Here is a 15856-nt window from a genome sequence, read left to right as displayed (position 1 = left end):
TAGGGTGAGATGAAATCATCTGATCACTAGCTAGCTAGATTGTGAGCATTAACTTAATGATTAAAAAAAAAGGGCTCCTCTGAACATTACTTTTAGTCAGACAGATTCAAAGGAGTGGGATTGGGACACTGGCTCTTTCAGGTGGTAGGAAGAGTATGGAGAAGAGCTTGAAGACAAAAAAGAAATGAACTTATTTTAGGAATCAGGAGGAGTCTCATTTGATTAGTGCATAATAAATGAGTAAAAGCAGGCTGGTGACAAGCAATGTCAGGCTGAGGGACTGGGTACTCACTTCAACAATGTCTTATATGAGTAACAAATTAATATTAGCATCCCTTCCTTTTTCTGGGGGAGTTAACTCAGTTCTAGAAATTACCTTTATTGGGGTTCTATTTGGGGTTGTGGATTTCATTCTTTATGTTCATCCTTATTATGATTTCAGTTAAAAATTCAGTTATTCAATTATTGATGGAAATAGTGTTTTCAGCAAGGTTCTTACAATCACATATTGAGGTTGTTATAATTTCTTTCTGGGACACCCTTCTCTTGGAAGTTATGTAAGTCATTTTAAATATAAATAAATGTAGAAAATATCTTCCATTTTTGTTATGGCATACCACATGGTATGCATATAATCAGATGGGTAAACATTATTTAAATGACAAAATTTAAAAGAAAAAAAAAAGCCTACCAAATTAATTACCAGGAAGTAAATTACCTTACTAGTTTTCACTGAAATCCTTTTTAGTTTCTGTTTAACTATGTAACAGCTTTTCTTCAAAGAACCCAGTATTCCCATTAATTCCCTAGGAAACTGTCTAAACAGACTTCCCAAATTAACTGGCCACATACAAATTTCTTGGATAATTAATTAGTTTCAGAATCTCTTCTTACCTATGGCATATCTCTGACCTCAGACTTGAATCAGTCATGCAATCTCTTACTCTATCATCACTGTATGGACAAATGTAACTCTCAGTTAATTATATAAACTACAATATCCACATTCCATGTATTTTTAGAATAATTAATAACTCATATGTATTTAACTTTTCGTTAAGCCACAACAGTAGATTTTGGGTTTCCAAGCAAATTTTTGCAAAGGGTCACCTTTATAGTTCATCAACTTAGAAATGTTTTCCTTCTATGGACTCCTAAAAGGTTGAGGCTGAATTTAGGCTTCAGTGACAAGTTCATTGATAAGATTAAGCAAAGAGAGTAAATTATTATAAGCACCTTAAGGCAATGTTTTATATATCCAGTATATTCAAGCCTATTATCAAATCTGTGAATCAGTGGTTGAAGTGATGGAAACCTGATCAGTGAAACCATGATAACCTTGTGGAATGGTAAGTGCTGGGAGCCAGGGGTTCTGAATTTTACCTCTGGCTTTGCCTCTTTGAGTCAGGAAGCAAGTCACTCTATGTCTAAATTATTTCATCTGTCCAATGAGGGTAACATTACCGTGGCTTAGAAGGCACATTATAGAATTATGACAAATATAAAAGTGCTGTGCAAATTTAAGTATTCTTTAATGGGGTGGCCAATGGAATGCTTTTGCCATGTGGTTCAGAGAATGCAATTTTTCCTAGGAAACTGGCTGTTACTAATATTTTACCATTACTATTTATAATACTATTAGTAATAGTTAGATAAATTCAGCTAATGTTTTTGTACCTGGGGTTAATATTTAAAATGGAATATCTTAAAGAAATAGAGATTATTTTTTCAGAAAGTAGTACTTTTAAATATTTGCCACATAACCAGAATATCAATATTATCAGGGATTATTATAACATTAACAATACAATACATACCATATTAAAATGCTTTAAGGTAAGTTATTTTAAATAATAGTATACAACCAAATAAAAATATTTGAAGATAATAAGAGAACCTCATTGATTTCTGCAGGCAAGGGCTGGTGAACTGGCTGAATCCTTTTTGGATCTGATCTTTAATTAATTTGGCATAAATCATTGACACAAATGCCTAGATCACCAAGGCCTTTCCTATAAGCTTCCATCTGGAAAGTTATGTAGTTGCCAGGGTTCTAGTTTTAGTTCTACTATTGAACTGTGTGGCTACAGCAAATCAATTAACCTTTTGAAACTTGGTATTTTTCTCATTTGTAAAATGGGATTAATAAAACCTGTCTTGCCTGTCTTGAAGGGTTATTGTGATAAATAAGATAATGGATGGGAAGTCTGTTAGGAGTTAGGGTTAGGGTTAGAAATGTAACTTTCTGAAGAGAATGACTACATTATTTTCTCTTGCTGTTGTAAAGTTGTTTTATTTTTGCTATACTCCTTAACTGATATTTTTCCCCCCCTGATAACATGAGATACTCTTCAAATTTATTTTTAAACCTAACCTCTCAGAGAATAACACGTGGACAACTTAATGGCAAACCACTCATGAGAGAAGCTCTCACATTCTGAAGTACACATCAATCTTAGCCACATACAGGGCTCCTAGAGATGCTGTTCTCCCGTCATCCTCAGTCTTGCTCAGAGACACAGAGGGTTCCTCATTGATCACACTTCTCAACTCTTGGAGAAGCAGTTTCAGGTCCCTTGTTGGATCTTCCTTCAGTGTATTAGGTTTCATTGAGTGCTGAATTAAAACAATTTACAAAATAAAGACATTTTATTTTTCTAGATTTATATGTTATTTCCTATAAATATTAATCTAAATTATTGCAGAGAAGCAAAAAAAGGAAAACAAAAATCACCTGTAATCTTCTACCCAGGGAGGATAATCAATTGCAACCAATCATCAGTATAATGCTTTATCTAATTGTATATGCTTATGTGTTTATAAATACATATATGCATTTGCATACAATTCATATATATTGGATCAAGTTATACACATCTACTTTTTTTTTTTTAGAGTTATTTTCATTTTATTTCCCCCCTTCCTCCCGCATGCCCCCTCCCCGGCCACATTGTTTGTGCTTGCTGTCTCTGTTCACTGTGTGCTTGTCTTCTTTTTAGGAGGCACCAGGAACTGAACCTGGGACTTCTCATATGGTAGGCAGACACCAAACTGCTTGAGCCACAACCACGTCCATACACATCTATTTTAAAATTCTATTTTTTATTTTAATGATGTAGTATGAACATCCTTATCATGTCATTAAATGTTTTCTACCATACCCAGGTAAAATAATTTCCATCATTTCATTAAGGCTAAACTAATTTTATAAAGCTACAATTTTGGAACAAAGGAATCTTTAGAGATAAGTTAAATCTACCTCTCACATTTTCTGATAAGGAAAGAGACATCCAGTTTTTTTCAAACTGTTATTTGGTATTCAAGAATAATATAAAAAGAATTTCAGGTTGATATCTATCATCCCTGAAATGAATATTATTTATAATATAATAAGAAATATAGACATTCTTAAAAGGCATATCAAGAGGGAAGCCAAATGATAGTCAAAAGATGCCTGGTGACAGGTAGACTTAGTTGGAGGGCCTTTATGGTTAGAGAGCCATCAAGTATCACCAAGCTCTTCTAGCCTGAGATGCCCATCTTCATTCTATGGTTCAACCAACCACACAGATTGGCTGCTGAGCAATGAACACAGCAAAATTTTTGCTTTGTGCCTTACTGTTCTAGGGTCTATGCCAATGAAAAGCTGATGCTACTAGAAAAATCCTCACAACTCCCTCCCTTTCTCTCTCCACTGATATTAAGATATCAGTTTATTGATAGTCATTTTATTTGGGAATTGCCATGATGAGTCCAAAGTTTCATGAATTGGACTCCATTAAATTATTAAGCTTGACTCCATTAATTTAAAATATAAAAAGATGTGAACCAGATTCTTAATCATGAATGAAAAAGATGATCCAGTTTTACCAAATACCAGTTTTGATGTCATCACAGACCTGGTAGTCACAATTTCTAATGTGGTATCAAGCTTTATAAATTTATAAAGACAACCTTATCCTATTGCAATCATCAGTTACTTTGTTCTAACCTTGAAATCTCAGTGCAGAATGTGGACTCTCATGTCTTCACCTGCTAGAAGTTTACGTATTATAATAAACTTCGACATTACTGTTAAAATTTTAAGCTCTTTACTTTTAATAGAAATGATCAATATAATTACCTACAAACATATGTCTCTTTTTTTTCTGTTATCATGACACCCAGGTTCTGTAAGTGACTGGTGGTTTATAAACCATTTAAGGTTGAAAATCACTCTTTTTACCATTCACTTATCAATCATAATCAGCCTTCTGACACTTTTTGTTGTGACTTCATCCTAATATCACCTTAAACTTCTAAAATGTGTGTTGCTCCTTCAGATAAAATGTAATCTACATGGAGGCAAAGAACTGGCTTGAACATCACTGTGTTATATATAATTGTCTTTGTATATTTCATTACAAATAACCTGTAATTTTCTTGTGCATAAAATCACAAAATACCAAGGCTAAAGGAATCCTGAAGATCATCTTGTTCTAGTCTACCTACCAATCAGAAGTGATGATGAATTCCCTCTATGGCATCCCAGCAATATTCCTTTCTGGCCTTTGCATCATGACCAAAAACCAACGAGGGCAGTTTTAATTTTTATGTAGCTTTAATCTTTTGAAACAAAGTATTACTAAACGGAATCTGCCTCTATATGACTTCCATTCCTAGTAAAAAGTTCTATTCCCCGAGGTTACAGGGAAAAAGTCTAAAATGATAACCCTTTAGAATGGATAATCCTTTAGAAGTGGATAGTTAATTTTACCACTCCAACCTTCCCTCCTTCATCCCCACTCTCCAACACACACCCTGGACTAAACCTTCTCAATTCATCTACTCTTTTCCTTTGGCATGGGCTCATGTTTCCTTACAATTCTGGTTGTGGTTTTTTTGATAGGATCCTGACTAACTGATGATTCTCTTAAACACCCTGCCTAAAATAAGATATATTCTGAGATAATCTGACCAGAAAAGATCTGGACGCTTTGCTCAAAATTTTTTTGGCTATCACAGAATACTGCTGCATCAGACAGAGCAGGTAATCAACTGAAGCTCCCCATGGCTTTCCCACATGTTACAGATAAATCTTATCTTCCATGTCTGGTATCTTGTATTGTTGAATATTTAGCACTAATTTCAAAACCATATTTATTCCAATCAAGCTTTCTCTTCACAGACTTGGTTCATCATTCCAGAAGGTCAAGATAATGAATAGAGGTACCATTTAGTTAGTGTTAATTGTGTACCAGGCCCTCTATATTTTCTCATTAAACTTTAATCTTCAGATAATCTAACAAGGCCAAATTATTACCTTCATTTTAGATATGAAGAAACTGAGGCACAGGGAGATTAAATAAATTGCTTAAAATTACATGAAGGGGGAAGCAACTGTGGCTCAATCAGTTGGGCTCCCGTCTACCATATGGAAAGCCCTGGGGTGGTCTTGTGAAGGCAGGCTTGCCCGCATACCACAGAGAGCTGCTGGCCCACAAGCAGTGCAGAGTACTGTCCAGCCCGCAAGTGCGTGGAGTGCCACCAACCCGCAAGCGCCGTGGAGAGCAGACTCAGCAAGGTGATGCAACAAAAAGGGAGACAAGTAAAAAAAAAAAAAGCACACAAAACAACACAGAAGAGCACGCAGTGAATGGACACAGAGAGCAAAACAACAAACAAGATGCAAGGGGGGGGGAGGATAAATAAAAATAAATACGGACACACAGAAGAACTCACAGCGAATGGACACAGAGAGCAGAGAGCAAGCAAGTCACAAGGGGTGGGGGGAATAAAAAAAACTACATGAAGGGTGGAGATGATTGTAGAAAGATGGCAGAGGTGGTAGCTCCAGGAATCAGTTCCCCTACCAAACTGTCAGGAATAGCCTGAACCAACTATTTTGGAACTCTAGAGTCCACTGGAACACTATGCAGCATCCAGGGAAGAGTTCGACAAAGAGACTAATAAATTATGGTATGGGTGAATTTCACCCTCTGCGTAGCTGCTACCATTTCCCCATCAACCAACCATATGGCAGACAACAGGGGATTCAGTTCAGGTTCCTAATTCTGCCTGCGAGTGCCAGGGTGGGCTATAAGGACCTAATCCTCTAATATGCAGAGATATGTGGCCTGATTGCTGATTACTGCTTTTGATTAACCTTTTCAGATTGCTGGGGGGCCATATTTGAGGGTTGCCATTATTCTACAGGCAACTGCAGCAAAAGAGTCTTAAACAGCTGTATCACTTTTTAAATCTTTTTTCTCTTTTCTCATTCCATTCCCCACTTGGAAGTAAAAACAGTTTGGAAAAGTGACAAATTTATGGCTCCAGCTCTCACCAAGAAAAAAGCAAAACAAAACACCTAGCAATCCCAGAGGAATGGGGAAACTAGATATCCAGAGCTATAACAGCATAATACTCAGAAGACTCAGTTCTTAACAACAACAAAAAAACTACAAAATATACAAAGAAACAGAAAAGTATGGCTCATTCACAAGAAAAAAAGTGTTTTCCAGAAACCATCCCTGAGGAAGCTTATACATCGGAACTATCAGTTAAATACTTTAAATGGACTGCTTAAGTATGTTCAATGATCCAAAGGAATCCATATACAAAGAAGAAAAGGAAATTACAAAAATGTTGTCTGAAAATAAATAGAAACTATAAAAAGGAAGCAAACAGAAATTCAAGCTGCAAAATAATTCAATATTTATTTTTGGAATGAAAAACTCATTAGAGAAATTCAATACCACGTTTTAACAGGCAGAAGAAAGAATCCATGAACTTGAGGACAAGACTGTTATCATTATACAATGTGAGGAAAAAATGAACAGAGTCTGAAGGACCTGCTGGTACCATCAACCATACAAACACACACATCATTGGAGTCGCCAGCAGATGAGAGAGAGAAAGTGGCAGAAAAGGACTTGAAGAAACAATAGCTGAAAACTTCCCAAACCTGATGAAAGACATGAATATACACATCTAGGAAGCTCAAACTCCAGGTAGAATAGACTCCAAGAGATCTACACCAAGACACATTATAGCAAAACTGTCAAAATCGAAAGACAAAGAGAAAATATTGAAAGCAACGAGAGAAGCAACTTGTTATGTACAAGTGATCCCCAATAAAACTAAGAGAAAATTTCTTAACAGAATCCATGGAGGCTAGAAGATAATGGATGATGTATTTAAATTCCTTAAAGAAAAAACTGTCAACTATGAATTCTATATCTGGAAAAAGTTATCCTTCATTCACATAGCATTGTATTTGCTTCTATATTACATTAGCTTTTTTTTAAAGATTTATTTATTTTTATTTATTTTTCTCCCTCTCCACCCCCCCTCCCGTTGGCTCTCTGTGTCCATTTGCTGTGTGTTCTTCTGTGACCGCTTCTATCCTTATCGGTGGCACCGGGAATCTGTGTTTCTTTTTGTTGCGTCATCTTGTTGTGTCAGCTCTCTGTGTGTGTGGTGCCATTCTTGGGCAGGCTGCACTTTCTTTGGCGCTGGGCGGCTCTTGTTATGGGGTGCACTCCTTGCACGTGGGGCTCTCCTACGCAGGGGACACCCCTCTGTGGCAGGGCACTCTTGCACACATCAGCACTGCTCATGGGTCAGCTCCACATGGGTCAAGGAGGCCCGGGATTTGAATCATGGGCCTCCCATGTGGTAGGCAGACGCCCTATCCACTGGGCCAAGTCCGCTTCTTGAACTGTTGTGAATAGTAATATATTAATGAACTCCCAATAGTTGTAAAAAAAAAAAAAAAAAAAAAAAAAGGGATTTTGCTGAGTGAAAGAAACCAGACACAAAAAAGTACTACATATTGTTTGATTCCATCTATACATAATATAAGGACAAATAAATTTATAGAGATGGAATTAGATTAGCAGTTTTGTATGGCAGGGAAGGACAGAGGGATTGAGAGGTGACTGCTAAGGGGTAGGGGGTTTTTCTTTTTGGAGGAATGAAAATGCTCTAATATTGACTGCAGGGATGAATGCACAACTCTGATTATACCAAAAGCCACTGGTTGTACACTTTAGATGGACTGTATGGTTTGTGAATATGTTTCAACAAATTGATTTTTAAAAAAATGAAAGTGAGAACATTATTACCAACCTTACAGAAAAAAAAGGCATTATTAAGAAGTACTGTGAATAAATATATGCCAACAAATATCTAGAAACATACAAATTACATAATCTGACACAAGAAGGAACAGAAAATCTCAAAAGACCTATAACAAGTATGCAGACTGAATCAGAAATCAAAAACCTCCCAACAAAGAAAAGTCCAGGACCAGTTGGCTTTACTGGTGAATATTACCAAACATTCCAAGAAGACCTAATGCTGGTACTGCTCAAATTCTTCCAAAAAATTGAAGAGAAGGGAACACTTCCTAACTCATCTATGGTCAGCATCACCCTAATACCAAAGCCAGATAAAGACAGCACAAGAAAAGCAAATTATAGACCAACATCACTTATGAATACAGATGCAAAAATCCTTAAAAAAAATACCGGCAAACTGAATCCAAAAGAATAGTACAAGGGGTTTACACCATGACTTAGTGGGATTTATTCCAGGAATGTAATGATGGTTCAACATTAGAAAAATCAATCAATGTAATATACCATATTAACAGAATGAAGGAAAAAAAACCACATATGGTCATTTTAATTGATGCATAGAAGACATCTGACAAAACTCAACAACACCTTTGTGATAAAAATACTCAGAAAAACAGGAATAGATGGTAACCACAACATGATAAATGGCATACATGAAAATCCACTGCTAACATTATACTCATTGGTGAAAGACTGAAAAGTTTTCTGCCTAAGATCAGGAACAAGATAAAGATATCTCTGTTCTTGCTGTTATTCAACTTCGTACTGTTCTAGCCAGGCAGGAAAAAGAAATAAAACTTCCAAATGGCAACGAAGAAGTAAAACTATCCCTATTAGCAGACACCAAGATCCTATATATAGAAAATCCCAAAGACTCCATAAGAAAGCTTTTAGAATAAACAAATTCAATCATGTTTCAGGATACAAGATAAATATGCAGGAGTCAGTTGTGTTTTCTTTATACTAGGAATGAACAGGAAATTAAGAAAACAATTCCATTCACAATAGCACCTAAAAGGACAAAATATTCAGGAATAAATTTAACCAAGGAGGTGAAAGACTTGTACACCAAAAACTACAACACACCTCTGAAATAAATCAAAGAAGACTTAAATAAATGGAAAAACATCTTATGTTCATGGATTGGAGTACTGACACTGTTAAGAAGCTAATACTGCCTAAAATGTTCTACAAATTCAATGTAATCCCTATAAGCAATCCAGCAGCCTTTTTTTTTTTTCACAGAAATGGAAATGTTAATTGTCAAATTCATTTGGAATTGCAAGTGGCCCCAAATCACCAAAACATTATTGTAAAAGAACAAAGTTGGAAGACTCACATATCCTGATTTAAAAACTGAATACCAAGCTACAGTAATTAAAATAGTGGTACTGGCATAGAGACAGGCATATAGACCAATGGAATAGAATTGAGAACACAGAGATAAATCTACACATGTATGGCCAATTGAGTTTTGACAAGGCTGCCAAGTTCAGTTAATGGGGGAAAGAATCATCTCTTCAACAAATGGTGCTGGGACAAGTGGAAATCCACATGCAAAAGAAGGATTATGGATGCCTCTCACCATATGCTAAAATTAATTTAAAATGGATCAATGATCTAAATATAAGAGCTAATACTATAAAACTCTATAAATACTCTATATAATACTATATATATATATATATAAACTCTATATAATACTATAAAACATAGGGAAATAGTTTTAGGATCTTGTATTAGGCAATGGATTTTTAGATTTTGTACCAAAAGTATAAGCAACAAAGTAAAAATAGATAAAATGGACTTCATCAACCTTAAAAAACCTTTGTGCATCAAAGAACATTATCAAGAAAGTGAAAAGAGAACCTCCAGAGTGGGAGAAAATATTCAGATAAGGGTTTACTATGCAGAATATAAAAAGAACTCTTAAAATCCCCAAAACAAAAGACAAAAACCCAATTTAAAAATGTGCCAAGGATTAAAATAGACATTTCTCCAAAGATATGTCCAATAAACACATGAAAAGATGCTCAAAATCATTAGCCATTAGAGAAATGAAAATTTAAAACAATGGGGTACTACTTCATATCCACTAGGATGGTGTGACAGTTTGAAAATCTTTTATGAATCCCAAAAAGAGAAAGATCATGTTTTTTAACTAATCCGTTCCTCTGTGTGTGAGACTCTTTGGATTGGACTATGTCAGGAGTGAGGTGTGATTCAGGTTGAGTCTCTGCCCTTCTGCTGGGTCTCATATAAACAGACACAGAGAGAGACACACAGGAAAAGGGAGTTCTACCATATTTGAACTGACCATGCGAGAGAGGGGACTCCATGTTCACACATAGCTGCAGAAAGGCAGGCCTGGAAAGAGACAAGTCCTGTGTTAGTTGCCCACAACTGAGCTCCAAGAGATGGTAGATTCTGGAGCCCTCAGCAGACACTGATGAGTATCTTCACTGGTGTCACATCACCAGACATCAGGATTATCAGTAGCTGACTTTGGTGGGAAAGCATCTTTGACAGTGTCTTGATTTAGACATTTCACAGACTCTTAACTGTAAGCTTTTACCCAAATAAAATTTCCATTATAAAAGCCAGCCCATTTCTGGTACTTCGCTTGTGCAGGCTTTGGAAAACCAAGACTGATGACTATTATTTAAAAACAAACAAACAAAACAGAAAATAAGTGTTGGAGAGAATGTGGAGAAATTGGTACTCTAGTGCATTTTTGGTTTTGTTTTGTTTTTAATTAAAAATTTTTTTATAGTTATTTATTTTTTAAGATTTGTTTTATTTTATTTCTCTCCCCTTCCCCCCTGTTGTCTGCTCTCTGTATCCATTCGCTGTGTTCTTCTGCATCTGCTTGCATTTTCCGGCAGCATTGGGAAAATGCATCTCTTCTTTGTTGTGCCATCTTGCTGTGTTAGCTCTCTGTGTGTGCAGTGCCACTCCTGGGCAGGCTGCACTTTTCTCACACAGGGTGGCTCTCCATGTGGGGCTCACTCCTTGTGCATGGGACACCCCTATGTGGGGGCACTCCTGCATGGCAGAGCACTCCTTGCACATGGCAGCACTGCATGTGGGCCAGCTTACCACATGCGTCAGAAGTCCTGGGGATTGAACCCTGGACCCTCCATATGGTAGACGGATGCTCTATCAGTTCAGCATGTCTGCTTCCCTCTAGTGCATTGCATTGGTGGGAATGTAAACTGGTGCAGTCATTTGGTGGTTCCTCCGAAGGTTGAACATAGACTTACCATATAACTTGGCAATTTCACTCAAGGATATATATCCAAAATGATTGAAAACAGGGAGTTGGACAATTATTTGCATACTAATGTTCATTGCAGCATTATTCACAACAGCAGAAAGGTGAAAGCAACCCAAGTGTTCATCAATAGACGAATGCATAAACAAAATGTGGTATATACGTACAACAAACATGGATGAAACTTGAAGACATCATGTTTGAGTGAAATAAGCCACACACAAAAGGACAACTATTGTATGATTTCTCTTATACGACATATTTAGAATAAACAAAGTCAGGGAGACAGAAAGCAGAATAGTGGTTCCCAGGGTATGGGTGGGGACAGTTGGGAGTAATACTTAATGGGTATGAATTTTGATTTGGGATGATGAAAACAGTCTGGAAATAGATGGTGGTGAAAGTTACACAGTATTCTCAATGCACTTAATGTCACAGAATTTTCTACTTAAAATTAGTTAAAATGATTTTTATGTTATGTATTTTTTTACCACACACACAAAATAAAGGAAACCCAAAACAAAATAAACATGTAGGATGCTGTTCCTCTTATCAGCAGATGGAATCTGTTTCTTTTCCTTTGACTCTGAGCTGGCCTGTTCCAAACCTACCCAAATAGTTTGACAGCTTTTGTTGAGAAGCAAGTTGCCAGGCTGAAAAGAAGTTCAGCTAGAATGCTGAATGATTAACTGAAACACGGAGTGAGAGGCCATGTGGAGGAGCATTGAGGAGTCACTTCTGTAAGTGAAATCTTCTTGAATTCCTTATCAAGCTTGGTCACCAGCTAAAGCCAGTGAAAGGACTGATCCCAACTAATGCCACATGTAGCAGAAGACTCATTCAGGTGATGCTAGCCATCCCTGCCTGAGTTCCTGCCCTGTAGACCCATGAGAAATAATGGATTGTTGTTACTTTAAGGCCGCTAAGTACAAAAACAAAAACTTGAGGAATGGATGTTAAGTGGCTTAGAAAAAACCTAAGAGTTACCTCCTGAGAGCCTCCAAATTGCTCAAATGTGGCCACTCTCTAAGCCAACCTCAGCACGTAAATGCATTACCTTCCCCCCAGCATGGGACATGACTCCCATGGATAAGTCTCCCTGGTGCTGAGGGATTACTACCAATCACTAACTGATGATGCAACTAGAAAAAGATCTTGAATAAAAGGGGGAAATGGTAAAGACAAATGAGTTTATATGGTTAAGAGTCTTCAAAAAAGAGTTGGGAGGTCATCACAGGGGTTGTGCTTATGCATCATCTGTTTGACTTCAAAGCCCAGGATCTTTCATTTCTAGTAATTGCCTGATTAAATCACTGGACATATTTATTGGGAAATTTGATTAACATGCCATGAGATGTCCAAATTTAGGATCATCAAGTCATAATATTACAGAATAAGGGCAAGGATTAAATAATATAGGTAAGCAGCTGCCCTCAACTTATTTATAGTCTTGTTATTATAGAAGATAATTCACAAATCACACGTGGGCAATTACCCAAAATCCAGAAACATTAAACAAGGATTGATTTATAAGTCAAGTGTACCTTGGGAATCCTTGAGACTAATAAATAGATATTAATACAAATGCAGGTACCATGTCACCTTGAGGTAACAGGGAATGGAGAGAGGCAGTGTGTATTCAGTGAAAAAAGCAGTTTGCTGAATCATACCTATTATCATTCTCTAGCTATGTGACCTAAGGCAAGTTACCTTTCACAGTCCAGTAAACTTTGCTGAGGATTTATGATGTGCTAAACACTTTGTTAGGAACTTAGGTAAAAGATGAATATAACATGGTCCCTGCCTGCAGAGACCATACAACTTTATACTGGAGACAAATGCATAAACAGATAATTTAAGTATAACAAGGGAAATGCTTCTTTGAGTCTCAGTCTCCTTATCTGTGAAAATGAGGAAAACCACGCTTACTTGGCAAGCATAGTATAAGAGTTGAGACTTGCTAAATATGCACCTAGTATTCAAGAAAGGCCAGTTTCTACCTCTCTCTCCCTTAGTATAAGAATATGTAAAATATTTTATAGACTTCATATTTACTGATCTAGGAGCACCAGAAAGGTATTATGACTTGAAGTATAGCATATTAGTATCAGGGTAGAGCCACTAATACGAAGTTACCAGGGTTAACTCTGCATTCTAGCTACTATGTTCCTATTAACATAAATAGAAGAATTTTTTTAAGCCACATGAAAAATTTTATGGAAGGAGTAAGAAACATATCTCTTCTTTTGTTTCCAAATAGTAGTTTTTTCAGCAAGTTCTTGTAAAGGAGAAACACGTTAGACATCTTAACCTTTTCCTGTGGGACTGCCATATAGGGAAGTATTTTCTTTGGTTATTTTTACACAATACCTTCAACAATGACATTCAAATAAAGGTAATGCATTGGTTCTAGAACTGAACCTACCATGAGCCTGGAAAAAAGCTAATTCTCTTTCATTCTTCATTTTTTCTAACACAGTTAGTACAAATGAACCATGTGAAGAAATATTAGGAAGAGGATAACATGGGATTCAGCAGCAGTCAGAGAGTTCTGGAAGTCCTAATAAAATCTCAGAAAATTAAATATTTGCACAAGGGAAACGGACTTTACCTAGTGGTTAGGGCGTCCGTCTACCACATGGGAGGTCTGCAGTTCAAATCCCGGGCCTCCTTGACCCGTGTGGAGCTGGCCCATGTGCAGTGCCGCCACGTGCAAAGAGCACCCTGCCACTCAGGGGTGTCCCCCGCATAGGGGAGCCCCACCTGCAAGGAGTGTGCCCCGAAAGGAGAGCCGCCCAGCGTGAAAGAAGGTGCAGCCTGCCTAAGAATGGCGCCACCCACACGGAGAGCTGATACAACAAGATGATGCAACAAAAGAGACACAGATTCCCGTGCCGCTGACAACAGCAGAAACGGATAAAGAAACAAGACACAGAGAACAGACAACCGGGGTAGGGTGGGAGGGGAGAGAAATAAATAAATAAATAAATCTTAAAAAAAAATATTTGTGGGAAACGGACTTTGGCCCAGTGGTTAGGGCGTCCGTCTACCATATGGGAGGTCCGCGGTTCAAATCCCGGGCCTCCTTGACCCGTGTGGAGCTGGCCATGCGCAGCGCTGATGCGCGCAAGGAGTGCCGTGCCACGCAAGGGTGTCCCCCGCGTGGGGGAGCCCCACGCGCAAGGAGTGCGCCCGTGAGGAAAGCCACCCAGCGTGAAAAGAAAGAGCAGCCTGCCCAGGAATGGCGCCGCCCACACTTCCGGAGCCGCTGACGACAACAGAAGCGGACAAAGAAACAAGACACAGCAAATAAACACCAAGAACAGACAACCAGGGGAGGGGGGGAAATTAAATAAATAAATAAATCTTTAAAAAAAAAAAAAAAAAATATTTGCACAATGAGCAATCTAAACAGTCAATAATATAAACAAAAACTACAAAAACAAAAACAAAAACAAAAAACCCTACAGACCCTGAAAACCTCTTAATTTTATAACTACCACTTAAAGAAATTCATTTTTTTTCTATAACTATGCACTCAAATAAAGTATTAGTTCCATTATTTTAAAAGTATAATTACTCTTTTTTGTCTTTGTGTGCAGTTTTTATTTCAAATATTTGTAAAACATCATTAGGTTATTCCTCAGAACAAGAGTAAAGATCATCCCCTGCAGAAACTCAGAAATTATATACAGAACTTTATGGAACAGAGGGCAAAACTTTAGTTGAAGCCAACCTGCTGACCAGAGAATGGTGATTTGAATGGACTCAAGGAAGAAAAGAAAACCTGGCAGGAAAGGAAAGGTGCCTATTCAAACCAAACTTCAATTGTCATCAGGGCAAGTCTTGGGTTCACAGAATTGGACCCTCTGTCTTTGGAAGGTTCCTGTATGGCATAGGGGTCCCTTATGGTTTGCTACACCCCTGCCTGGGGTGTAATTAGGTCAATGTCATTCAAGTTCCTGGCCGGCCAAACTCCAGCAGCAAAAAGACCAAAGTGAGAATCAAGTTCCTCCAGAAATCATTCCTATTAGTGGCAAAGTGGTTGACACCCTCAAGTCAATTTCCTATGTTGTCCAGAATTTCAGGAACTTCATTTGCTGAGCCCTCAATGCCCACTTCTGTCACACTGGTTGCCACAGTAGAACCTCTAGTTTACTTTTCCTGCAAACTGCATTATTATTTTTAGCTAAAGGAAAGGCAAACTTGATATAATTATAATAAATTTTAACCATTTAACAAATATTTGTTGAGTAATACATATATTTCCTGCTATGGTTTATATATAAGGCTTTTTCTACATGCTGAGGTGTAGGATTATTTCCACACCACACATATTTAGTTCAAAGCAGGGAGTCTGAAGGTAGTGATAAAGGTCCCTTGAAGGTTGTAGAACCAAAGCAGACAATGTATGCTTACAAACACTGCTTTTACATATCAGTAAACTTTAGGGAATTAG

The 15856-nt window shown here is 37.3% G+C and overlaps 1 protein-coding gene across 22 annotated transcripts in view; it reads right to left on the bottom strand.

The window, feature by feature from the left end:
• CCDC158 (coiled-coil domain containing 158) overlaps positions 1-15856 on the bottom strand; it is a 138475-nt gene that overhangs the window by 22390 nt on the left and 100229 nt on the right. For 11 of the 22 annotated variants that reach the window (XR_011649144.1, XR_011649146.1, XR_011649148.1 and 8 more), the window contains one exon: positions 2468-2616. The exons of 1 other annotated variant lie outside the window; for it this stretch is intronic. Coding sequence is in view for 16 of the 21 variants with exons in the window: in XM_071215968.1 (XP_071072069.1) it covers positions 2468-2616 (149 nt within the window). In the remaining 5 variants the exon portion in view is untranslated. Of the gene's footprint in view, positions 1-894; positions 955-2467; positions 2617-15856 lie in introns of all 22 variants that reach the window. 10 more of the 22 variants (XM_071215964.1, XM_058296613.2, XM_071215974.1 and 7 more) reach the window with 1 other exon arrangement.

This window comes from Dasypus novemcinctus, chromosome 1, assembly GCF_030445035.2.
Source record: "Dasypus novemcinctus isolate mDasNov1 chromosome 1, mDasNov1.1.hap2, whole genome shotgun sequence".
In the NCBI taxonomy this organism is placed as follows: Eukaryota; Metazoa; Chordata; class Mammalia; order Cingulata; family Dasypodidae; genus Dasypus; species Dasypus novemcinctus.
The sequence above is the reverse complement of the archived record's forward strand: the minus strand, read 5'-3'. Positions and strand labels throughout refer to the sequence as shown.